Here is a 27,803-nt window from a genome sequence, read left to right as displayed (position 1 = left end):
CAGATATTTGGGTACTTTTGGGATGCATAAAAATTAATGCTTTTTAAAGGGTCTTTGCCTTTTTTTGTTTTTTTGCTTTTGGAAAAACAGCTAAATTTGTAGGATTCTGTCTTGTTTTTTAACACGCTAAATGTCCTGGTCCAGAAGTAACATTTTATAGTCTACTGTTGGCTAACATTAATATAAACAAAAATTTAATAACAATTTATAGCTTTATAGCAGTGTTTTTCCCTATCTTTCATAACATCAAAGCCAATGGTTTGAGAGCACTGAATTGCCCAGAAATTCCTGGAATCTCCCAACAAATTTGAACTATTATGACGGACGTATTAAATGAACTCTGCGCTATGAAGCAAATTGTAGATATCGGCATAATTACGCCATTTGGTTGAACAGCAGTAACGTGTATGTTAATTACTGCATTTTAGATAAACTAATTGCACGATCTAATTTTCAGTTCTCTAATTAACAGTCTGACACATGTACTATACAATGTAATGGGGAAAGATACACGTGGTGGAAATATACAGAGCGTTCCAATAGTATTTTTATTTATGAAACACACTGTATGTATTTAAATTATTTATGTCACGTCAATGAAAAGAGGTTTTGGCGTACATTTTATAAGAAGGCACAAACTTCCAACTCTCGCATGAAATCCCAAAGGACCTCAACTTTAAAAAAAAAAAACAAACTCTTTACACCCTTAAGACAAAGCCACACAAACTCTCCAACTTTTCTTTTAACTTTTTTCATCTACGACTTACGTAAACCACAAGTTAGAATTACGTACGTCGTAGATTTTTCCCCACGCCGATGTTAGCTCTTTACTGAAGTCCTCCGTTTCAGGCCACTTACAAGCAGTTCTTTCGTCGCAGCCACGGCACTCCCGGAGGTAGGTGTTACTCGACATTATCAGGTCGCTCTTCGCAAGTAAACAGTCATAGCAACACAGATTCTTACAGCCGCCAGAGCTCACTTCGATACCTCGATGCTGAAATGGCACGTCTACACGACTCTCGAAGGCCACTGGTTGTTTCCTTCCGAAGGAAAAAACCACAGACCGCGCGCAAACCAAAACAAGTCACGATTTTTGACAGCGACTTACAAGAAGCGCTCACCTCTTTGAATTCTAGTGGGCAAGAAGAAAATATTTCCGTGGTTGAAGTTCATAGTCTGCAGCCGACGCATATTTGTCCGCTTAGTGTTAACAGATTGGAGGAGGTGGAGTTGAGGAGGATCTACGCGTTGAGAGTGAAGACGAGGTCGGAGTCGATGAATTGGGAGGAGGAGATGGGAGGAGATAGGTTGATCAAGTCGTGTACGATGCCTGAGATTGGTCGGTATGAGATGGAAGGGGGCGTTGGGAGGAGTCAGAAGATTGAGAACTTGAGCAAGCTTGGGAAAGGGGCGTTTTTGTGTGGTGGAGGCGTGGCGGTTTCTGTCACGTAAAGGAAGGATTCAGTCAATTTTATTGGACAAATTGTAATAAGTAGGGGTTATGGAAGGATTGCTTTGAGGAAGTTTGTCAAAAAAATCTCTAAAACTTTTTAAAATATTAGATTTATCCAAAATAAGAAAAAAAAAATAGTTTCGAGAATATTTTTCTACGACTTTATTAATTTCCTACCAAAATTCAGTAGAATGAAAGCTCATAATCTACTCAAACGACTTCACAATAAAACTAATTCTTTCCAAATCCAAAAAAAAAATACGTACGAAAATTAGAAAATGGCTGTGGGAAAAAACGATTTTTTTATAAATGTTACAGTTAAAATTAAAATTTCCATGTTAGCTGTTACTCAGTTTTTAGTGTCTCCTCATTTTTAGTTAAATTTTATTGTTACGCAACTAACTAATTTTGAAACGACACGTTGTGACATGTTGACGAATTTTGTAATGTTTGTACCTGAAATTTTAAATCATGTGATTGTTATTAAATAAGTGTTGTGAATTGTAATTATTTCAATAATAAAAATAAGAGAAAAGTGGTTGTTGTATTGTTGCTGTCTGTCATGTGCTGCCATCTACGGGCGGAGGGCAGCACTTATTATAGGAAACTGTAAAATTGTAGGCACAACTGGCATGGCCCACTGAATCTTAATATTTGGCCATCTCAAAGGATAACTTTTCATTGTTGTAAAATGACTGATTCGCGATGAAAATGTTCCGATACGACCTCTGGTGGCGCATTTTAACAGTACTGAGAAGCATAATTGTTGTGAAGGTGCATAAGAAACAATGCATTTGTCGCCCAAAAAATCATCATCAGGTGAATTCACATTTTCGAAGTAATAGTTTAATTCCTTCTAATGTATTTTAATAGATTCTTGTGTTGGTAACGCATGGTTTAAGGTTATTACGTGAAATGGCTCGCATTACAAACCAAACCAGCAAATCAGCTAAACAATAATAACAGTGCTATCAGAAGGTTTTTATTGAAAAATCTACTTTTAGATAAGTGAACCAAGGAATAGCGAACGGATACATACGTCTTGTTGTCAAAATTATGACTTTGGGGTGGTGAAAAGACTGAAAAATTTCTCGTAATTTAAAGGTTTTAAAAGATAGATCAATCACTAAAAAAACAGAATATAATTATTATTTATAATTTAATTATTTATAATTATGTTCACTATTTTTTGTTACATTTACAAATCTTGGACAAAATTCGAAAATCTCAGTGCATCTATTAATTCTTCAATTTTTGCAATTACACAAATCTCACCTTTTCGGGAAAAATTTAATTTATTTATGAAAATAAACATTAAATAATAATAATGAGATATTGTAATTATTAAGAGTTCATGGGTGTAATTTGTAAAGTATCGGACTCAACTATCAAAGTATTTAAGATTTACTGGCCATGGGCAATAATAATTTGGCCATCAGTGCAGTCAAAACTATTAGCTATTGTCCTGACCACAAGATGATGGTAATAATAATCTAAACCACTTGGGCTGGGGTTTTATAAGAAGAAGTTTTTATTTATGGTTTTATTACCGTAGTAAGCAGACTGACCATGGGTAACTCACTAAAAGAGTGCCGTCTACAAATAATGAGGGTTGAAGGGAGATGCTGCATTTAACGTTTGGATGTTTAAAATGTTTCATATAATTTTTCTTTTACGAAGAATTTTGAAGCAGAATTTACCGTTACAGTTTGTTAGATATCCCTTTAAACCAATTTCCACTATTTGATTGACTCATTACCTGTTTTAGCACATAGTTCAATCCTAACTTGGAATTCTTTAAGATTGTTTCGAATTTTCTCTATTATTGTTAAGGATGCAATTGCATTTTTTTTCCAATTTTTTAATACTTACACATTATTGGGTAATTTTTTTTAATCATTAACGCACTATTTGATATTGTGAATCCATAGCCTGCTATTATTTAAATACAATTACAAAATTTAATAAATAAAAATAATGAAAAAATTAATTTTAAGAGTACAAACTAATAATTTTGAAATTTTAAATGCAGATTTGTCTGTTTTGAAATAAGCAAAAAATGTTATTCCTTTGTCATTTTTTTGTAAAATCGAAAATAAACTTTATTTCCCTCTTGTGAACTCAATCCAGGGACATACTGTATAAATTAATTAATTAAAAGTTTATTAATTTTGAAGTAATTATTTAGGAAATACACATGATATGTTATTTTCCATTAAACGTCTAAAGCTGGGAGAAATGTTAATTTGTGGGAAATGCATGCACATACTATTATTAATTTGTTGATTACAGAATGTTCAAATAGAAATTTGGGCCTCAAGGGTATTAGTTGTTTACATTCGAGCAACTACAAGTAGAATTCTATTTTTACGATAGTAATGGTTTTCGTCTGAGCCGTATATGAATAATGAAATAAACTGAGTACAACTCTGTGTCCTATCCTATAAGCGATTTGTTTTTCTACTAAATGTTATACTTTTTTATAGCACCGGTGTATTGTTGATTGCCTAGTTATGCATTGCCATCTATGTACGAGCGGCGGAACTAACTACAGAAAACTGTAATTGTGCTAGATACTATTAGTTATTTCTGTTTATTGTCGCTTGGCGCTGTGTTCGGGGATGGTAAAATACGAAATTTCCGGTAATAAACACTTTAATCATGCTTAGTAATAGATACAAATATAAACTTTATTATCACATAAAAATATTGTGAAATACTTGACATTATACAATGCGTAATTGCGTAATACTATACAATAAAAAATACCTCAACAGGCTTGGTCAAGTTCCACGTCTCTTCCCACTCATTCTAAACCTAACTCGTATGTACAAAACCAACTTTTCTCCTAAGCTGACAAATAACAATATTGACTAGAACAACATGAGCACCGAGAGAACGGCAAGAAACGATTTCCAACAGACAATCACAGCATCAAACGTTCACAACACAGAACTACATCAAGTAAACGTCACAGCTCCTCCTCCACGTCTCCTCGAACTTCTGCTAGCTGCAACACTCCCTCCTCCGCACCTCCTTCATGTAACTCGTGAGCTCATCTTCGATGGCCCCGTTTTCGATGTCTTTCAAGCTGCTGTTGCTGATGTCACACGGACTGTTGGGCATCCTGGGGGTCGTTTCCAATTCCACCAGAATCGTCGGCTCTCTTAATGGCGACGAGTAGTAAGCGGAAAGTCTTTTACTGTCGTCGAAGGTCCGGCGGGCGATACACTCGAAGTACTGCCAAAATTTGTTAAGTCTACGTGGCGGAGTGGTGGGGTTGATGTGGATGGATATGAGTTTGCCACTGGGGGTGGTTTCCGTCGACTTCGATAAGTACGAAGCGGGCTTGGGGAAGTCAAGAGCGAACACTTCCTCCTGGATGTCGGCGCCGCGGAAGGTGGAGAAAGTCTTGTTCCTGGAAAATTAAAATGAATGGATTCATCAAAAGTTTATTAATTTTGAAGTGTTTATTTAGGAAGTAAACATGATATACTATGATTAAGTCGACAAGCTAAACCAAGCAATTAATGAATTTCATTACTCCACTTTGTCTCATTTTCCATCAAACATCTAAAGCTGGGAGAAATGTAAAGCTAGGGAAATTCATATATTATGCTTTAATCTCTTGATTACAGAATATTCAAATAGAGATTCAAGTTTGAAATTATTATCCCGGCGCATCCACCATTTTAAAGTTGCCAAAACTGGACGTTTCAGAGATCTGAAAAGACAATAAATGCACGAAGAACCAATATTAGCTAGAAGAACCAATGTTAGATTTGATCTTTCTCAAAAGGTCAATGTTAAATCTGATTTGGATCGAAGGTTCAGTAGAGGGAAGACAACCCCATTAGCAACCCTCAACAATATCCATTTTATGTATTGACTAAATGCGTTCTATAATTTACAGTATGATCCAATCAATTTCTGATTAGCTTATCCGTGGAAAACAAAAAAAATTGAAAATGTATATCGTAGCGAACTTCGCATAATAAATTAAGTTGTCATTTGACTATCATTAGTGTCATTACTGTCATTATTGAAACAGTTTTCTCCGTTGCAAAAAACTTTTGCTATCAATTTTAGAAATAGTGCCAAAATGGGAATAAAAAAATAAATGGACACAATGAATCGTCCTATTAAGTTGTGTTTTTGAGACGATGAAAACTTATGTGCCTGGAAGCCAACAGCAACCACTTTTTAGATTTTTTTTTAAATAGTTTTTTTTATTATACCTGCATCATAATCCTAAATTAAAACACGCAAAAGCGTGCAAAAAGGGGTCTTTAAAACACTAAAGCTTTAAAGTTGTCTAGGTAACAAGAAATACTGAAATGTCAAGACCAACTTTTATTTATAATATAAATAAAAATGAAAATTACAATTGTTTGAAATTTCAAAGCCCGCCGCTTTAAGCTGGTTACTGTTGTTTGTTGCTTGTAATTCATAACTAGTAAAAGCTTTTTCATTTTCATTCTTCTGTTGGACGACCATAGCTCTTGATGAAGTTGATTTAGCAACCAATGTGTTCAGAACACCAGCAACGCGTTTGGAAGCAACTATTTTGTTTGAAATGGATTCTTCAATATGCCACTAGTCACACTTAAAAATTTTTGTTCCATCTGACGTTTCAACTCATTGATGCTCATACCACTGTTTGCCATAATCGTATGAAGTTTGTTGAAAAGATGACCAGTATATTTCTCAGCGTGGGGTAGATTCAGAATTAATTGCAGTTCTGCATGTTCTGCTAGCCTTTTAATATCTTCACTCATTTTCTGAACGGATTTTTAAAAACGTGAAAAAAATGTGCTTAACAACGTAAACAAACACTTGCTAACCTTCTCTACGAAAACAATTCACAAACCACCTTTGATAATTATATTGTGAAAATTCACATTTTTTCAATGCTCCTAAACGATTGTAAATGGATATGTATAATAAAAAATAGCGTACAACACTCGTTTATAAGCGCCTTTAAAACACTTACGACGGTAAAACGCTGACGCGTCGTGCTCCTAAACTTGTGCGTGTTTTAAAGGCTTGCTTATAAACTTGTATTATACTATATTTACTGTTTGTTCATTTATCATTTATTTCTATAGAACAGCAAGTGCACGTTGCACTACTGCTGTTTTTAGTAACACAGCCTTAAACTTTGGCTTCAACATATCAACGGTTTTCAGAAGAGTGCAGACGTCCACCAAAAACTTAAATCGCTTCAATATCATTTCAATTCTTATCTTATAACTTACAACCAGTATTCATGTTGTCACCAGCAGCTTGTTTTAACTAGTACCGACGTTTCCATGTTTTTTGTTTTTCTGAAAAAGGCTGATTTAAAATGTTTTGGATCATACGGTCCTTATTTGTACAACAAGTGATGTAATGGCGCTATATTTTTGATTATACAACTCATTTTCGTGACATTTGACTTGTCAAACGTATCAAACTGTAACAAAATATTACATTTTTTAGTCGTCAGGTGTCGTAGATAAAACGTTGTATATCATACGTGAGCGAAATGCCATTTTAAGCTCTTGAAATTTGTATCACTTGCGCTGATGCAATCTTGATCTTACATAGTTATCCTCGTTTATACATAATTTAACATTTTTTTTACTTATAATATAATTATCTATTATCGAACAAGTTGGTTAATGAAGGCAATTCTGTGGCTTAGTGCAAGAAAGGCCAATCTCGAAAAACATGGTATTGAGGTAATAATTATGGATTCAACAACTGTCGTCGAATAGTGCTGTGTAGCGCATTTGCCGTTGAGAAAAATTCTTTTTCTGAAAGTAGAGTGAAAGTACTATTTTGATGCCGAAAATGAGGAGCGAAGGTTGATTTTCCCTGCCTAGGAGCGAAAGTGAAACAATTGGTTTCTTTACGTTCTCGACTTTTTGGCAATACATCCAAAAGCGCCTCAGTTGCGCTGTCTTGAATCGCAACATGGACCTTCTCACAGCTATTATTGTCCGCCAGACATTGCAAATTAGAGACACAGGACCCAATTTTAAGTCAGTGGCGCAAAATTGCGTTGACGCAAAGGTAGCATCAATTTGATTGCAAGTCAACATGAAATCGAGCCCTAAGATACCAAAAATGCAAAAGTTGCTGTAAATAGCGTTCGTTCGTGGATTAATTTTTTATCGGTCAGTTTGGCAGCGCCCAACTAAGTTAGTCTTTAACCTCATTAAATTGAAAATTATTAATGTTTTTATTTTAATAATTGAGGCTTTCAGAAAAAATATAATACAAGTCTCGTCACTAAAATGTCAACTCCAAAAAAAAATTTGTTTGGTCCTTTTTGTTTAAAAAATATTAGCTAAAAAGGTCAGATTGGCCCTTTCAAAACTGCATATCTGATGCAATACTGCAACCTAAAAACGATAGTTTTAGAACTATTTTCATTTCGTTTAAAATAAAAAACTTATTAAATTCTAATTAATTTTGACAATGAAATATATGCACATTGGGGGTTAATTTAAATAATTTTAATAAACTACAAAACTTAATCTAAAACATCTTATGCAGAGGAAAGATTACAATAAACCATCTATAAATTCCTTTTATAGAGTTGACCCGCTGAGGTAAAAAACGGCAACACTCTTCAAATCATTTTCTTTTTCGGAATTTAGTAGCAACAATGTGATATGTAAAGTTTTTATTGAAATGATTTGGGACAAGTTTTTTTGATGTAATCTTTGTAGATCTAGAATTTTAAAAGTTTCTTGCTTGTAAATGGATACTTTATAATTTATTTTGCCTAGACTTGCAGTATGAAATTGAAGCCATTTAATAAAAAGTCAATAAACAGAAATTTTTTAAATTTAAAAAACATTTTTTTGTGCATGCTCAATGACATTATCTGTGGGATATTTCCTGTTGATGCTCCTAATTAAGCAAAAGTAGTTAAAGCTAATTAGTTTTTAGGCAATTCAATTAACGGCAAGTCGCAATTACATTGTAACATGCATGAGATAAGCCCTTCTTGCATACAAGAAATTATAATATCATATTATGAGATTGGTCCCTCAACTAATCTGTAACTTTCAAAATATGGAATTTTTTTAGTTTTGCCCTTAAAGCAATAAAACACAATTTTAATGACAGTTTATTTCCGCTATAAAACAAAAAATCTCAAAATTTTGAAATTGGTCTTTCTTGTCTCAGAATTAATAATCGAGATGTTTTTAATTCACGAACGTAGGAAGAAAGTTATTGTACAATTAACTAGAAAAATTAGTTTCCGCTTCTTAAGATGGATTGAAGAAAATGAAAAAGTGTGTAGACACAATACATCATTAGTTTTTTATTAAACAACTCATTTTGATAGTATTTGTTTTTTCGAAAAAATATAGTGTACTTGTCAAATCTGTTAAGTTGTAACAAAATTTTTTCAGCCGTGAGTCTTAAAACGAGCAATGTAATAAAAAATAAGCGATCTAATGTAAGCCTATTACACTACTAGTAGTTTATTACACAACGCATTTTATTACACAGTTGTCATGTAATAGAGTCATTACATAGTAAAAATGTGTGATATACTTGCAGTTTTACAACGTTTTCCGAGTCTTCACCTGAATATACTCATTATACAACATTATACAAGTGATATAACGTGTGGCTACATTACATCACTCATTTTATTTGATTTGTCTAATTTGTCAAATATTTACAATTTTTTTTATTTTTTAGTCGTAAGCTGTCTTAGATAAAACGTTGTATGTCATACGTGAACAAAATGCCTTTATAAGCTTGTGAGATTTAGATCACTCGCGCTAATGCGCTTATGATCTTAAATATTCTCCCTCGTTTATAATTTAGCACTTTTCTCACTTATATGTAATTTATATATTTATTAACAAACTAGTTGGTTAATGAAGAAAATTAATAATGGAGTTGTTTAATGTACGTGCGTAGTCGCTCAAAAATTAACCTCTGCTTCTTAGACGGATTGAAGAAATTAGAAAATGTGTTGAATGAAACAAGACAAAATGCAAATGCGAAACTAAAAATAAGAAAACAAAAATGCGAAAACAAAAATACAAAAATAAAAATTTGAACACAAAAATACAAGAACGGAAATACGAAAACAGAAATGCGAAAACAAAAATTTGAAAACGAAAATACGAAAACAAAATTACGTAAAAGTACGAAAATAGAGAAACGAAAATACGAAAACAGAAATGCAAAAACAAAAACACGAGAATAGCAATAATCCGAAGAAAAGTAAAAATTCGAAAATGCAAGAATAAATACACAAAAACGAAAACATAAAGTCGGAAATACCAAAAAGACAATATAAAAACAAAAATACGAAAATAAAAATACAAAAACGAAAAGACGAAAATAAAAATACGAGAACGAAAATTCTAAAATAAAAATACGAAAACGAAAACACGACAAAACAAAAATACGAAAGTCAATATACGAAAATACACTAAACAAAAATCCAAAATCGAAAATATGAAAACAAATACGAAAACTAAAATAAAAATTCGAAAACAAAAATACGAAAAGAAAATACGAAAACGAAATTACAAAAACGAAAATACGAGTACGAAAATACGAGAACAAAAATACGAAAACGAAAATAGAAAAACCAAAATACGAAAACGAAAATCTAAAATTTAAAATATAAAAGCAAAACCACGAAAACAAATAACCAAAAAAAACACGTAAATTAATATAAAAAATAAAAATACGAAAACAAAAATATAAAAACAAAAATATAAAATTTAAAATAGGAAAACAAAAATACCTAAACGAAAATACGAAAAGGTAAAAAGTAAATACTTGTCAAACTTATAAAGTTGTATCAAAAATTTAAATTTGACGGGTAAAATTTTGTATCACATAAATGCCTCTATATTAACAAGTCAAACGACTTCAAGTTGACCAATCACAGCCTATAAAACGCTGATTTGCATTCTGTTGTTACGTTACCAGCGAAAATTTTTCCTTGCAAGAAGATTGCAAGAAGATGCGCTGGTAATAATCAACTTTAAATGCTTGTATTGTATTTTGAAAGAAAATCTGCCATTAAAAGAAAGTGCGAGCGTTTTGGGACAACCTGTATAATTAATAAACAAACATTTTAGAATTCTTGCATACTTGTGCAGTGTAAATTATAGTGGAAAATGTGTGTTATGCCTGCATGGTCGGTTTCTAGAATGCCTGGATTGTTGACTGAAATGCTCTGGGTGGTTTGTTTCTAGAATGAATGCATGAGGCTAGTTTTTGAGAGGCCTGGATGGCTGATTCCCTAAAAAGAATTTCCAGCAAAAAACGTACTTGCAGTATGCATATTGATGCGGTAATAGCTGATTTTGACGTACATATAGAAAGAAGCTGATGCCTAGAAACAATCAGGGCAGGGATTTATATCAACCATTCAAGTGAATCTTTAGGGTCGGAATAAGAGGTGAATCGCGTTCTGGTACAAAAAAAAGTCAACGCCAAAAGTCCATTAAAAGTTATCTTATTGTAGTTGTTTGGGATTGATAGGGCGGTTGAGCTAAACCCAGATCTGACTAGGTAGGTGTAAGTAGCATTGAATTAGTGCTTAGAAATACCCTTTTGGAAAAAAAATAGTACGCCCCTGTCGTGCGGAATGATTACGAAAATTCAGATATTTGAGTTTCATTCTAAAATCGAATTACACTGGATATTAATTAATTTAGAAATTCAGTAAGCAAACAAATGAGAACTCTGAAATATTAAAAAAAAATTGAATTTGATAGAAGTAAACTGATTAATGAAAAATTTGCTAGATCTAAATAATTAGGTAAACGCGACAATGTAGAACTAATTAAAAAACTAAAAAAAAGTTAATTACCTACAGACAAGAATCGTCAAGAATATTTTACCCGGCGCCTCCACCATAAATAATAGAATAAAAATTGGCTCCGACCCTCTCCCTCGAAAGGAAATTCGAAACACGACTCTATAGAATATTAAATTAAAAAAATTAAATGTGTTCTTTTTACCGGATATTGCTGAAACGTGAACTTAATAAAATCGGCTGTTTCCAAGAATGTGGCAGTAAACTGGATAAACGATCTATCAAGCACAACTAAATAAAAATGCAAAATGTGCAATGATATTCCAGGAAACACAAAGCGGGAAATAATCGGAAAATCCCTTTATAACGATGGACAATATAGAATTAATAGGTAGTTACTACAATAGATCCGTTTTAATGATTGCCTTCCTCCGAGAAGTAAAGTATTCAATAATTGAATTTTTCTTTGTGTTCGAGCTCAAATATGCTGTTCCAGATCTATTCCTGACAATGGACGTAATTATCTCCATTTCCAGAGAGATAAAAAAGGAGCGGCTATCGATTTCATAAATTTGTGAGATAATTAATCTGATTTTGGGGCTGGTTAATTATTATGAGGGAAAAAAAATGGGTTTTCGTGTAACACGAGAAATCTGCTTGTTCATCAATATTATGAAAAAGAATATAAGGATCCTGTTTGTTTCATTTCATATTTCCCACGTGTTTAACGTCGAAGAGTCACATACAAAGGCGTCTTTAATGTAAAACTAATCCTTTCGAAAAGTTATACAACAAGCCTTCTAAGTTAAAATTTAGTTAGTGGTCCGTATTATTGCACCCTCTGAAAGTTTCAATCAAATTGTTTCAAAAGGAGCAATTTTCTGTTTGGAATTTCCGAGCTTCTAATTACGTTGCAAACGTTATAAAGTTTGTGATTATCCCTAGAAGGTGAAATTAACTTACTTATTCAATTCGAGTGACACAAAGATGTCCAACCGAGTGAGGAAATGCGTATTGAAGTCAAGGTCTAACTTTGTAATGTTTGCGATTTCAAACTTATTTGTTGACTTATTGAACTGTAAAGCACACTTGTCTATTGGAACAAAATAAAAAAAAAAACAGGCAATTTAAACTGGCTATATCTCTCATCCGATTGCCAAAAGTCCGAAGATGCCAAAACTCTCAAACGTTTTTTAATCCAAATTGTATTTTGAAACTATGACATATAGAAACATGCGGTTTGTTTAAAATCCGCCCTCAGATATCTAAAATTCAATAAAGTTTTTTTTTGAAAAAAAAAAATGACTCAACCGTTGAAAAATCTTGAAGTTTTGTGTTTTTAATCGCCACTCGTAAACTATTTGACCTACCAATCTAAGATTTGGTCAGTCGATAGATCTTTACCTACTCTTTCGATTGATAGATGTATAACTCAAAAATATAAAACATCATTGTTGCGCCAAAAGACGTTATTCAAAAAACTTTCTGTCAACCTAATTCGATCAATAGCTCGTTTATTTGTAAAGAAAACTCAAGTTGTGTGGGCTCATTTTACGCAGAATTTTATGCAAAATCTAAAACAGTACGAATTTTTAACGTGCGTGAACAAATAACCGAATAAGAAGTTTTGTATTGTAGCCGAGAGCAAAATTTCGGCTACGGAATATTTATTTCTTGATATCTTTGGAACTTTGGAGAGATGGAAACATGCGATTCTTGCCATCGTTATAATTCTTGCGTTTTTCTTCTTAAGAATTTGCCCTCAGATTTCCAAAAATCGAAGGTCGCTTTATTTAAAATAAAAAATGGCACTCAAACGATAAAAAAATTTGAAATTTTGGTTTTTTGACCGCCACTTGTATACTATTTGACCAACCAATCTGAGATTTGGTCAGTTGTTAGACCTTTAGCCACTGTTTCGATTGATGTATAACAAATGTTTAAAATATTATTTTCGCAAAAACGTTATTAAAAAAAATACCTCGAAAAAACCTAATTCAGTCAATATGTCGTTTATTGGTAAACCAAATTTAAATTATTTGTGCTCATTCTCAGCAAAATCCAAAACTATGCAAATTGTTATCGTACGTCAACAAACAACCGAATTAGAAGTGTTTGAAGTTTCCGGTTGACGCCGAAGAGCAAAATATTCGAAGCTCTGGAATATTTAGTGTTCGATATTTTTATAACTACAACAGATAGACCTGCGATTTTTGCCATTGTTCTTATTGCGAATCCATTTTTAGATAGCCAAAATTCAACGGCTGTTTTTTTTGAGAAAAACTAAATCTGAAAAAATTTTCGAATTTTTGTTTTTTTTAACCGCTACTTGTAAACTATTTGATCCACCGATCTGGGATTTGGTCAATTAATAGATTTAAAGATAATTTTTATTAAAGTAAACTCAGAGTAAAAAATCCGAAGATAAAAAAATTTGGCACGTTTTGCTCACTTCAACAGAGCGAGACAGATTGGTCCAAATGTATTATAAATAATGATAAATCAGACTTTATTAGGATTTATGATGCTAACTTTTAATGTACAAGTTACCCTTCAAGCAGGATAAAGGATGAAAACTTTTCTTTTAACGCACTGTGTCTGACTATAATTTATTACCAATAAGGGTGAAATCGATGTGATAATAAGACTTCAAAGTTTAACGATTTTATGACGGTGGAAAGCTATCTTTTGTAAAACAAGTTGCGCCAACTCTAGACAAAATAAGTAAACTAGGATCTATTCAAACCGTCACGAGTCAAGCAATTTCAAGCTTTATATGTCAGTTTTATTTGAAATATGAAATATAAGTCCCTTTGAACACATTAATGAAGAGTAAGTAATGAATCACAAAAAGAGCAAAATTAGGAACAATAACAAATAAAAAAACAACCCTCGTAATGCTGGGATTTGAACAAAATTCCTACTTCCTTTAAAATTACGCAAATTGAAAATATGATATTTACAACGGTATAATTTTTTTAATGCGTAATAAAATGAAACTCCAAATATGGCAACTGTACCTCATTAAATAAGAAATATAAGCATGTATTTTTTCAGTTAAGTCAGCGTTTTTTTCCATCCAGGTGAAAGCGACAGGGAGGAAAAAATGTTGATTAAATTAACTCAAAAAATTAGTATATTTCTCTAAATTTGTTTTAATTACGTTTGAGGATATTATTTCTACCTCAGCGTCGTTTTCAGCTGGAAGTAAGAAAAAAATCAGAAATACGAAAAACTCTCTATAATTTGTAGCAGAATTAGTAGAGCATCACATGGACGTCAAACAAACTACATTGACCTACTATCGATTTGTATAGTTACCAAATGTTAGGGAAGGGAAAATGTTTTTTAAGTGTCAATTTATTTGTGGTCATAGAAAAAGTAGAGCCATCTAACTCGTTAGGATGGCGATTGTGCACTGGTGAGATATGTTTTCGTGCTGAATATGTCGTTACTGAATGTATGTACATACTATTCTATGTTACAGTATTAGTGCTTTTCATTCATTGTGACACCCAAAATCGTGCTGGAATGACAGTTACTAAAAATCGTTTAGGAATGGCTTATTACAACACGTTTTTTGGTAAAAAGTCAACAAAGATTGTTTAAAAATGGAGCTTATGTGTCAACTTTGATGCTAACTTGATTTTTGAAAAAAAAAACAAAAATATAGAAAAGAATACCGAAAACTGGTTGCAGAGATTAATTCTAGCACTCGTGCTGGCTGACATGTGCGACATGCAAAAATCTATTAAAAAAATTCTATTCATTTAGTAATGTAAAATATTATGGCATTCTAGTTTAAAAATTGTCACTTTACCACGCTAGTACGGTAAAGAACTATTGAGAATTTATTTTCTGAAGTTCAGATTGGTGTAACATAGTGTCAGTTTTGGTGGTCAAAACATAGACAGGTATAAAGATGCGATTTTGGTCATTGTTTTTTTCGCGTTTTTCTTGTTTAGAATCCGCTCCCAGATATTTAAAATTTGATAATTGATTTAACAAAAAAATTAATTGAAGACTTAAATAATTTTGAAGTTTAGGTTTATTGACTGCCACTTTAAACCATTTGACCAACCGATCTAAGATTTGACAGTTGATAGATCTCGAGCTGTTCTTTCAATTGATGTATAATTTAATGGTGTTAAACGTCATTTTTGCACTAAAATAGCCGATCAAAAATTATTGCAAAAATAGATTTTCGATAAACAAAATTCGGTCAATGTCAATATTTCGTTTATTTGTACAGCAAACTTAAGGTTTTTGTGCTCATTTAACGCAAAATTCAAAACAGTTGCGCTAAACCCGGACCTGACTAGATGTGTTCCGGAAGAGGTCAAGTAGCATTTTGTTGGTAGTTAGAAGTACCCTTTCAAGGAAAAAAATTAGTACGACCCTGTAATGAGGGTTGGTTTCGTAAATTCTGCTTTTCAGCATAAAAATCGAATTACAGTACGTCAAAAATTTATCAAATTAGAAACTTTAGAATTTTTAAGTTGTCTGGTATATTCAGTAGTCGATATCTCTGGAACTCCGACAGATAGCAAGGTGCGGTTTTCGCCATAGTTTTTTCTCTCTATCTGCTCTTAGATATCTAATATTCGATAGTCGATTCTTTTTGGTCAAAAAAAATACGCTTCAAACAATAAAACTTTTAGAATTCATGTTTTTTTGACCGGCACTCGTCAGTTGTTTGACTTACAAATCTGAGATTTGGCCAGTTGGTAGAGTTCGAGCTGCTCTTTCGATTGATGTATAACTCATAGATATAACATATTATTTTTGCATCAAAATCTTTATTAAAAAAATGCCTTAAAAAGACCTTCAGAGAACCAAATTCTCAATATCTTGTTTATTTGTAAACTAAAGTTATTTCAGCTCATTTCAGGCAGAATTGCACACAAAATCCAAAACTGTGCGAATTTTTACCGTCAACAAATAACCGAATTAGTAGCTTTTGAAATTTCAAATTGTCGTTAGAAAGCAAAAATTTTAAAGCTTCAGAATGTTGAGTGATTAATATCTCTAGAACTACGACAGATAGAAAGATCGGGTCTTTGTCATAGTTCTTTTCGCGTTTTTCTTGTTTGGAATCCGTTTTTTACATTCAAAATTCAATAAAAGATATTTTTAAATTAATTTTTTTTAATTTAAGCAATAATTTTTTTTTTAATTATTCTTTACTCGATCACCACTCAGAAAGTCACTCAGACTTACCAATCTGAGATTTAAGCTCGATAGATCTTTTTACTGATGTAAACTCAAAGATATCAAAGATATTAAACGGCATTTTTGCACCAAAAAAATCGGTTAAAAATCCTTCAAAAAATTGATCCTCTGAAAATCTAATTCGGTCAATATTTTGTTTATTATATATTTGTTAGTGCTCATTCAACGCAAAACTTCATCCAGAATCCAAAACTGAGCAAAGAGTCGAATAAAAACGAAAAAAATCAAAATAGAAGACAAACTTTTGAAGCTCCAGAATATTTAGTGATCGATATCTCTGGAACTATGACAGATAGAAAGATAAAGTTTTTACTATCGTATTTCTTAATCTTTTATTGCTTAGAATCAGTTTTCAAATTTTTAAAATTTAATAGTCAATTTTTTGAAATTTTTGACGCAAATAATATAAAATTTGAATTTTTGTTTTTAAGCACTATTGGCAAACTATTTTATCTACCGATGTAAAATTGGGTCAGTTAGTAGATCAAAAGCTGCTCTTTTGATTGATGTATAATTCAGAAATATCTAACTTAATTTTGACACTAAAAAGTCGGTTAGAAGTTACCCTAAAAATCTCTCTCTAAAAACCTAATTCGGTCAATATTTTGTTTATTGGTGGAGCAAACTCCAGTTGTTTGTGCTCATTTAACGCAGAACTTCATGTAAAATTCAAAATTATGCAAATTTTTAAAGTACGTCAACAAATAACTGAATTAGAAATATTTGAAGTTTCGGGTTGTCCCAGAAAAAAAAAATTGAAGCTCCAATAATTTAAAGCTCCATAACACCTGTGACAGACAGAAAGATGCAGTTTTTCTATATTCTTCTTGCCTTTAGGCCGATATAAATAAAATTTAAAATTTCACTTTTTCAAAAAAAAATATACCTACTACTTACGTAAATCTAATTCGGTCGATATTTCGCTTATTTGCAGAGAAAACTGAAGTTATTGTTGCTCTACGCAGAATTTTACGCAAAATCCAAAACTGTGCAAAATTTAATCGTCCTTTTGCAAATAAAAAATTAACAGCGATTGAAAATTCGGATAGTGAATTTTTAGTTCTGAAATGTTTAAGGCTCAAGATCTTCGAAACTAAGACAGATGGAAAGATGCGGTCTTGGTCATTCTCTTTTTCGGGCTATTCTTGCTAAGAATTCGCTTTCAAACATATAAAATTTAAAAAATGTGAAAAAAAATTGGTTTAAAATTTTTGAATTTTCGTGTTTTTGACCACCATTCGCAAACGATTTGACCCACCAATCTAAAATTTGTTCAGATGATAGATCTCAAGCTTCTCTTTGAATTGAAGTATAACTTGAAAGTATTAAACGTCATTTTAGCTCTAAAAAAGTCGGTTAAATATGATAGTTTACCTAATTCGGCCAATATCTCGTTTATTTGTGAAGCAAACTGAAGTTGTTTCTGTTCATTTAGAAACGTTTGGAGTTTTTAGTTGTCTCTAGAAAGCAGAATTTTTAAATCTCCGAAATCGTATGGTACTCATTTTAAAGTCCACGGAAATGCAAATGTAGATATTTAAATTAACTCAAAAATTAGCAAAATTTAGCAGCGTCGGTTTTAATTACGACTGACGATGTAATTTCCGCCTCACCGACTTTACCAGCTAATTAAAAGATACAAATGATAAAATCAAAACAAACTAAAGGGAACTTTGATGTTGATATGTGATCAATTTGTTGTATTGAAAATTTTTAAATTACGAGTCGGGAAATTTAGAGAATGACTAAAAAGCACGATTGATGTGGAATTTTTACGATTAAAATAGTTTCGACGAATCAATGAAGTCTAAATTTAGAGAGACATTATAAAACATTTTGATGTGGAAACAGCACTAAAAAGTAATTGTAAAAAATTGTTGCGTTAGATTTCGCTCAGCAGACGGACAAACAAAAAATGAGGTGTCCCAAAAAAAAGTCGAACACACACCTGTCATTAGCCCTGAATCCGATATTTGTGCACCACCCTGTATATCGCTTTAGGTCCGGACCGCCACCAAACTTCCATAACATCCTTCACCACATTGGGCGCCACAACTAACATTGTTAAAAGTTCCCAAAAGTTTACCCACCTTCTCACGCCATTATTGAGCCCATTGATTGAGTCGATCGAAGTTTTTTGCGTGACTGAGGTGTGCGAGTGTGAAGTAGGATCGTCCCTCCCGGAGTCTGTAGAATCTGGGCCGCGTTGAACAGAACGAGAGAGAGCTGAGTAAGATCTTTGCGGTCTGTTGGCTTTGAAGTGGTAGAAGCAGCAGCAGCGCGAGAACGTTTCCTGAAAAAGATTGACTAGAAACGCTGTAAGCCACACCTGAAGCTGCGGTGGTTTGGTTACAGAAAGTTAGAGATACTTATCTTCTTCGTGGGCTCTGGAGACGTATTTTGTGGAGCGAGTGCGAGAAATGGAGTCTTAGCGGACGAATGAATGTTTGCGGACGAGGCGTAGCGAAAAATGTTTTGAGTCTTACCTTGAAAGCGTCGCGGAACTTCACCGACATTATGTTGTATAAAATCGGATTTATGGTGGCTGACATGTAGTAAAGTATGCCGCTTATGTAGGTGACTATGTCGTAGATTTTCGAGAAATTGACGTCGGCTTCGTAGTGGTATTTGCTTGCGTAGGCGTAGAAGAGGCGTTGGGCGTGGAAGGGCGCCCAGCAGATAAAGAATGCGACGACCACGGCAACTGAAACAAAGAATATTTTAATCTTCAGATCTCCATTTTTGAGGCATTTTAATGTGCAACATTTAAATTTTTTTGATATATTGAGTTTTGGCATTCCAAGATTTTTGCAATTTTTTAGTCTCTAGAGCCTTCAAATATCTTAAATCTTCATTTAAATTAGCTTTTTGATTTTGTGTAATTTTATTTTGTTTTAGACTGTCCTATTAATCTCAAAACTACAATAAAAGAAAGCAACATTAAAAATCATTTTTAAAAGTGAGAAAAAATAGTCAATTCGATTCGTTAAGGCTGCCAAAGACCGGTATCAGTTTTTGGTAGTGTATTTCAAAAACATCCTGTATATGAAACCCAACCTCGTTTTTACCATGATTACGTTTTGCCCATCGCGTTTTTTGCGGTTCGCGGATTTCTTGTGGAATCTAACCTCCGCAAACGGCGAGGTCTGACTGTAATTTAAATTATTTTAAAGCTTTTTAAAGAAGTTTAGTCATTCGAATTTTTGTTTAAAAGTTAAAAACAAATTAACGACAATATTTTCAAATTTGCAAAAGTTTTGGATATTGCTAAAGTATATTTTTTTTAATTTGCAGTTAGGCATAATTATTGGCAAACTAAAACAACATATTGACTAATAATAGGATTATAAACACAACTATTTAATAAAGAAAAATATTTTCAAAATTTTCAATGTTTTGGTTTTAGGCAAAATACTTTTTTTTAATAATTTTGAAACTAAGTATTTTTATTGGCAAACTAAAACTATATCTTAGCTCATAACAGAATTAGAATCACACAATTATCTGACTAACAAAAATATTTTCAAAATTTAAAATTTTTTATAAAAGTATATTTTTTACTAACTTTACAATTTGGCATTCTTATTGGTCAACAAAAACTACATCTTAGTCTCGTAATTACAAAATTATATACGCACAATTATCTAATATACAAAAATTGTTTTAAAATTTAAAAAAAATGGATTTTGTTTTTTTTTTATTGGCTAACTTAAACTACATCGTGACTAATAATAGGATTATAAACACAACTATTTAATCAACAAAATTATTTTCAAAATTTTCAATATTTTGGGTTTAGGCAAAGTACTTTTTTTTAATAATTTTTTAAACAAGCATTTTTATTGGCAAACTAAAACTTTATCTTAGCTAATAACAGAATTAGAGACACACTATTATCTGACTAACAAAATTATTTTCAAAATTTCAAAATTTTTATAAAAGTATATTTTCTAATAACTTTACAATTTGGCATTCTTATTAGTCAACAAAAACTACATCTTGGCTAATTACAAAATTATGTACGCACAATTAAATAATCTACAAAAGTAGTTTTAAAATTAAAAAAAAATGGATTTTGATTTTTTTTTTGCAAATAAACATGCTTATTGGCCAACTTAAACTACATCTTGGCTAATAACAGGGTTTTTAAACACAATTATCTAATTTACGAAAATATTCTTTAAATTTAAAAAAATTTGGTTTTTGAAAATGTATTTTTTTTTAATTATGCAATTAAACATGCTTATTGGCAAACTTAAACTACATCTTGACTAATAATAGGATTATAAACACAATTATTTAATTAACAAAAACATTTTCAAAATTTTCAATATTTTGGTTTAGGCAAAGTACTTTTTTTTAATAATTTTTTAACCAAGCATTTTTATTGGTAAACTAAAACTTTATCTTAGCTAATAACAAAATTAGAGACACAATATTATCTGACTAACAAAAATATTTTCAAAATTTCAAAATTTTTATAAAAGTATATTTTTTAATAACTCTACAATTTGGCATTCTTATTGGTCAACAAAAACTACATTTTGGCTAATTACAAAAAATATACGCACAATTATCTAATCTACAAAAATAGTTTTAAAAAAATAGATTTTGATTTTTTTTTTATTTTACACATAGACATGCTCATTGGCTAACTTAAACTACATCTTGACTAATAACAAGATTTTTAAACACAATTATCTAATTTACAAAAATATTTTTAAAATTTCAAAAATTTTGGTTTTTGAAAATGTGTTTTTTTAATAATTTTGCAATTAAACATGCTTTTACTAAAAATTTTACTAAAATTTTACTAAAAACTAAAATTACATCGTAACTAATAAAAAAAATTTTATTCTCTAATCTTTAAAAAATTTTACAAAAATCCAAAATTTTTGGTTTTTGCCAAAATAGTTTTAAATAATTTTGCAATTAAACAAAACTTATTTGCAAATTAAACTACATCTTGTCAAATAAACAAGATAATAACAGGCAACTATGTGATTAACAAAAATATTTTCATTAAAAAAAATGTTTTTTATCAAAATAATTTATTTAATAATTTGACATACTAATTGACAAACTTTGGGGTTATGGCAAGATTATAAGATTAGAAGCGTAAGCATTATCCGACTTACGAAAGTAATTTTAAAATTTCCAAAATTTTGGTTTTTGTTAAAATATTTTTTAAAATGATTTTGCAATTAATATACAATATACTTTTTAGCAAACTAAGGCTAATAATAAGATTGTAAACACATAATTATCCGATTTACAAAAAAAAATCTAAAAAATTTGTTTTTTTTGCGAAAGTATTTTTTAATAAATTTAGAATTTTTGTAAACTTATTAGCAAATTAAAACTGGACCCTGGGCTGCTCGATGACAGGATTAATGATAGACAACTATCAAATTTACCAAAATAATTTCAAAAATTTTTAATATTTTTTGACAAAGTAAAGTTTTAAAAAATTTTGTAAAATTGAGTATTTAAAATAATGTAAAATTGCCAAACTAAAACTAAATCTTGACTAATGACAGAATTATAAACAAACAACTACAAGATTTCCAAAAAATTTTTCAAACATTTTGATTTTTTTGGCGAAAGTATGTTTGAAATAATTTTTTAATTTTTGTAAACTTATTAACCAATTAAAACCCCGCTTTAGCTAATAGTCAACTATCAAAATTACAAAGAAATTTTAAAAAATTAATAATTTTTCGACTAAATTAATTTTAAAATTTTTTTGAAAAATTGAGTTCCTTTCAACTATTACATCAATAAAAACGAGACTCAATTACCAAAATACTGAAATTTCTAGCGACTTGCTTTAGGTATACGTATAAAGGTTGAAGGTCTTACAAACATACCTAGACGCTTTACCAGTAAATAATCGGTAAACTTACATGGAATAGTTGAATAACAAGATCAACATGAATACCTTTTTTCCAAGTGAAAAGAAGGAAACAAAATGTTTAATTATTTAAATTAACATCAAAAATTGAAAATTTGTCTTACTAGTAATCCAATAGGATCTGGAAAGAAAAATATTCATACAAGAGTTTCAAGTATGATTATCAAAAAGTTTTCAGCTTAGTCTCTTTCTGCAATACAACTTGTATTGTTTCAAGAATACAGTGGTCTTACATAAAAACGAACTAGACCTCAAATGCAAAAGGGAAACGTTTCAATAAAAAGAAAAATTTGGAGAATCATTCTCAGACAAAATTTTTTTCTTCGTCTAAATGTTCTATCAATGCGACATTACACATTATTTTATATACCAATTGGAAGGGACAATCCAAATTCTAGTGGTTATTTGGTTCTTTTGAAATTAAAATACTTTTGTATATTTTTTATTGAATACTCGATAAAATTTGTTGCACTTTTCTTTAAACATCTACATGTTATTATTTTTCAAACGAGGTTAAAATATAATTAATAAATTAAACGAACTTACCTGTGAAGTTCAATTTTAATTATACAGGGTGTCAGTACTCACGACCCAGAGAACAAGGGGAGGTGCCAACAGCAACATACAGTATGTCCCCGGATTGAGTTCACAAGAGGAAAAAAAAACGTTATTTTTCATTTTACAAAAAAATGACAAAGGAATAATATTTTTTGCTTAATTTAAAATAAATAAATCTTTAATTAAAACTTTAATATTATGAAGATGTGCTCTTAAAATCGATAAAAACAAAAAGTAGCGAAGAACTTTTTTATTTTTAATTTTGCAAAAAATGTCAAAGGAATGAAATTTGATCCTTAACTCAAACCAATTTCCACTATTTGATTGACCCATTACCTGTTTTAACACATAGTTCGTAATTCCTTAAGACTGTTTCGAATTTTCTCAATTATTGTTAAGGATGCAATTGCATTTTTTTCCAATTTTTTAATACTTACACATTATTGGGTAAATTTTTCTTTAATCTTTAACGCACTATTTGATATTGTGAATCCACAGCGTGCTATTATTTAAATACAATTACAAAATTTAATAAATAAAAATAATGAAAAAATTAATTTTAAGAGTACAAACTAATAATTTTGAAATTTTAATCGCAGATTTATCTGTTTTGAAATGAGCAAAAAATGTTATTCCTTTGTCATTTTTTTGTAAAATAAAAAATAAACTTTTTTTCCCTCTTGTGAACTCAATCTGGGGACATACTGTAGATTGTAAATTTTATAACAAACATTGCTTAAGTTTAATAGTACTCGAGAAAGAATAAAAAATTAACAACCAATCCCGAAAGCTTATTCTAGAGGTGGAGAAGAAGGCCATGCCAATTTCCTAGGGAACAAGAGTGTAATGTTCATGTGACCAATGAATGATAGTTTGTGTCCGTAGTTACCGATTTTCATATTCTGAAGTTAAATCGACCGGTAGCAAAACATCAAAAAGCAACAAACACAATCAAATTTCAATCAGTCGCTCGAAAACTACACCCCAAAACTGAAACGCTGGACAAATGCTAAACTGTACATAAAATTCGAAATCAAACGCTGCTTTTTATTAAAACCTACATTCCTCCTGTGTTAATACAAAATTTTGGAATTTTATTAAAAGAGTATTTTAATTGGATATGAAGGTAACAAAGCCGAACATGAAACCTTTTTATTATTCGTAGTCAAATAATGAAGCTTTTGAACTCAATTTTAGCAGAAAAACTCCAAACTTGGAAACATTTTCCCTCGAATGGAGCTAAAATCACGCAATTTCCGCATGTGTGCGCTGATGTAGATAAAAGCACAAATCGCATTTGACTCCGGAATCTTGCTTTGCACTTTTTTATTTAGACTTCTGAATAAAATTGAAAATGTTACGGAAGCTAAGAGGGGTGGCGGAATAATATGTGGCGATACAAAGCGCTCATTTTGTCTGTTCACGCCTCACTTTTTTTGTAGAGAAAACAGATTTTGCGTCCTCCAACCACTTCGTCTTAGAATGTAAATACATAATTACTTCTGGTGATCAAATTTTCGAAAAAATTTAATACCTACACAACTTGTCAGTTAAATGTTTTACTTCAGTCAGAAGTTTAACTTTAATTATCTTTTTGTCAAAAATATCATTTTTCTGATATTTCATTACTATTATACTAAATTTTGATCACTGTGTCTCGCTATAATAAAGTGAGCAAAACGCGCCCTTCGGACTTTTGGCTTTCGCGTAAGAGACGTAGTTTTCTCGCGCCTGTACCACAAATATTTGGGATAGAAACGGGCAATTGAAAGTCTGAAGTAATGTAAACAAATCTTGATTTTTAAACTAAAAACAATCAGAATGTATACCTACTGCATTGCCTATTTAATTTCCGATCGTAAACAGATAAAATGTATAAATTGTATCTTAAATTTTTCCGCACAATGAGATTGAGTTTCCGTGAAAATACGATAAAATTTCCACAGTTAAATCTCATTCTACTTGCGTCACAACAAAATGATTTGCTGCGTTATTTAGACACATTATGCACTTGGGAAAATGAAAAATCCAACATTTTTCCGATTAGATATTTATACTTTCCGCATATTTGTAAGCGACGTGGATCCACAAAATAGAATTTTTCCGGAATATGAAATTAATTTCAATATGTTATTTCCACGAGAAGGGAGTTTTTTAATATATTTCCGTCCGACATTCTGAAAATTTCTAAAATATTGTAATAAAACGTATCAACACTGGGAGGAAATAGAAAAATTGGCAAGGAAATATAGACGGCGGATAACTCACGACGCGATTATACGAAAATGTGTGAGAGATAAGTCCGAATTGTCGATAAAGCTCCGGGAAGAGCGATAACCTCCATGTGGGGTGACCGTTTTTGCCCTTCCGGAAATGACAGGTCAATGGTGTCCGGAGGTCATGACAGTTATGACGAATTAATTGGATAAAAAATCAAGGATTTGTAGGTCGAAAATGTTTAGACGGCTGACAAGACATTTTTAGCCACATCTGGACATCCATTTTACACGATACGTGACATCTATTTCGCACGGGTAGCAAACAAGAATTTTTCTACTATCACAGCAAAATGCAAATTTGACAATATACCTATATTTTGAGAGACAGTTCTAATTGTGCTAGCTGCAAAATGCAACAAGCTGCGCACCCGGTGGGTAAAACACTCATGTTGTAATAGGCGTTTTATAAAACTGATTTTCTCCAAACGTCACGAAAAATCACTATTTTTTAGTCGTTTTTAGACAGTAAAGTATGCAGTTTTGTTATACAGGGTGATTTTTTAAAGACGGCAGGCGTTGTAGAATTTTTATTGAAGCGATTTGAAAAATTTAAAAAACAAATTAAATGGTTTTTAATTTATTATAAACTGATAATTTTAGAATTTTTTTAATCGTCTTAGTGTCTTTTGGGCGATATTCAACTTTCTTATTTTAAATTGGCACCCATATTTTTTTTTTTCATAATTTGAAAGATATTATTTTTCTTGATTCAGAAATATGTATATGTTTATGTTATTTTTAAAAAAAATATCAAAAATGAAAAAAAATAGGCAATAAAAGTTAATAAAATCTAGGTGCGTGTTGTCAAATAACACATTACCATTATTGTAATGTCAAAAAGCAGCAAATAACAAAAGATTGGCAATCTTTTTTGAAAATTATTGATAACAAAAGACAATAATAATTACAAATCAAAAAAAACATCTACTTAATTTAATTAAAATACTGTTGAAACGGCATCCCGTTTTTTTCATTGCACAATTGACACTATGCACTTTAATTGCCTATTTTTTTCAAATTTTATATTTCTTTTAACAATATTTTTTTTGTAAAAGTAGAACATATTACACGTTTCTGAATCAAGAAAATTAATATATTAATAAATTGTGCAAAAAAATATGGGTGCTAATTTAAAATAAGAAAGTTGAATATTGCCCAACAGATACTAAGACATTTAGAAAAATTCTAAATTCATCAGTTTATAGTAAATTAAAAACCATATTATTTGTTTTTTTTAATTTTTAAAATCAATTCATAAATAAAAATTCTACGCCTGCCGTTTTTCAAAAATCACCCTGTAAGTAATAAAAAGCGCTCGTTTGCGTTTACTCATTGTCGGTCGTGAAACTAAATCTAACGTTTGAAGAAAAAATAGTATTTGTTATTTGGCCGAAAAGTGGCTTTGCTGTCTTGCAATTTTGCATACGCTCGGCTACGCCACGCTTCGCTTTGCTACTGCAATTTAATTGCTCGACAAAAAGTACCACTTTTCTGCCGTATAACAAAATCTACTATTTTTCAATATACTATTTTGAAATGTCAAATTACTTTAAAATATAATCTGTTTAAGTATTTTAAAGTTTGTGAATTTTTTAGCAAAACTAGAACTATGTCTAAGCTAACAGAAAGGTGACTGATTTTGTAAAATATTTTTTTAAATTTCAAACATTTTTTATTTTTGCAAAAACAAGGTTTTCTTGAGTAGATACAAGGTGTTTATAAATGTTTCTAGCATCAAGGGTGGCTAAAATGTCAAAAAAATTTGCCGCTTATTACAAATGTGAGTTTCGATTTTTCAACTGACATTTTCAGTTAACCTTAAACATGAAGCAAAGTTAATTTTGAGAAATAAACTGTTTTAGTTGTGGTTTAAAACCTGAAATTCAAAAACTTGGACACAAAACTGTAACTGAAACGTCATAGACGTAAGTAACATTATAAATAATTTTCAAGATAGTTATATTCACTATGAAAACAAAGCGGCAAAATAGTGTACGGCAGGAATTCCAGAGCCATACTTAATGCTACAAACATTTTTAAACACCTTGTATAATTTTAAATGTTTTCCGTTATTTCAATATTTTTGAACTTGCTAGGTTGAAGACAGAAATTGAATACTTTTAGAAATTTCTACAAACCTCAATAGGTAATTATCAAAATTGCGAAAATATTTTTTTGTTTAAGCACTAACTTTAGCATAAGTCAAAATTCTTAAAACTAAAAATGTCGATAATTGTGAGACTTAGCTTGAAACTTAAAATCGTTCGAGTAGCATCTGCCGAAAATTTTTGAATTAAGATTTTAGATAGATTTTTATTTTTTTGCGACAGTTTTAGATAAAAACGAATGAAATTTGGTAAGTTATAGCTTTTGAAGTGTTTATTGAGTGCATCAAATTATAGAATTGTGGAACAAAAAAGAAAAATTTTTGTGTTTTTCCTTTAATGCAAACTCAAAATTAAATTTTTTTTATTCAGTTTTGTAAATTTGACAATTTTGAATGAAATAATTACAGGGTGTAATTTTAAATTTTTTACTATTGAACCAAAGTCAAAGTAACAAATTATCTAT

General features: G+C 30.8%; 2 protein-coding genes across 7 annotated transcripts in view; one reads left to right on the top strand and one right to left on the bottom strand.

Moving 5' to 3' along the window:
* Positions 1-1,829, top strand: part of LOC148176520 (pyrokinin-1 receptor-like) — a 172,210-nt gene extending 170,381 nt beyond the window's left edge. For 5 of the 6 annotated variants that reach the window (XM_088033644.1, XM_088033641.1, XM_088033642.1 and 2 more), the window contains one exon: positions 850-1,829. In XM_088033644.1, coding sequence (XP_087889770.1) covers positions 850-1,452 — 603 coding nt within the window. In that variant the 3' untranslated portion in view covers positions 1,453-1,829. The remainder of the gene's footprint in view (positions 1-849) is intronic. The other variant, XM_088033645.1, reaches the window with a different exon arrangement.
* A 2,270-nt stretch (positions 1,830-4,099) lies between these two features.
* The window catches only part of LOC148176519 (pyrokinin-1 receptor-like), a 128,973-nt gene continuing 105,269 nt past the window's right edge, over positions 4,100-27,803 (bottom strand). The window contains exons 2-4 of the mRNA XM_088034947.1: positions 18,968-19,185; positions 18,572-18,774; positions 4,100-4,871 (exon numbers count right to left, since the gene is read on the bottom strand). Of these exons, the coding sequence (XP_087891073.1) occupies positions 4,460-4,871; positions 18,572-18,774; positions 18,968-19,185 (833 nt within the window). The 3' untranslated portion in view covers positions 4,100-4,459. The remainder of the gene's footprint in view (positions 4,872-18,571; positions 18,775-18,967; positions 19,186-27,803) is intronic.

Source organism: Gnatocerus cornutus, chromosome 4 (assembly GCF_029298725.1).
Source record: "Gnatocerus cornutus isolate USDA-ARS CGAHR chromosome 4, icGnaCorn1.1, whole genome shotgun sequence".
NCBI classification, from domain to species: Eukaryota; Metazoa; Arthropoda; class Insecta; order Coleoptera; family Tenebrionidae; genus Gnatocerus; species Gnatocerus cornutus.
This window is presented reverse-complemented; position numbering and strand designations above follow the sequence as displayed.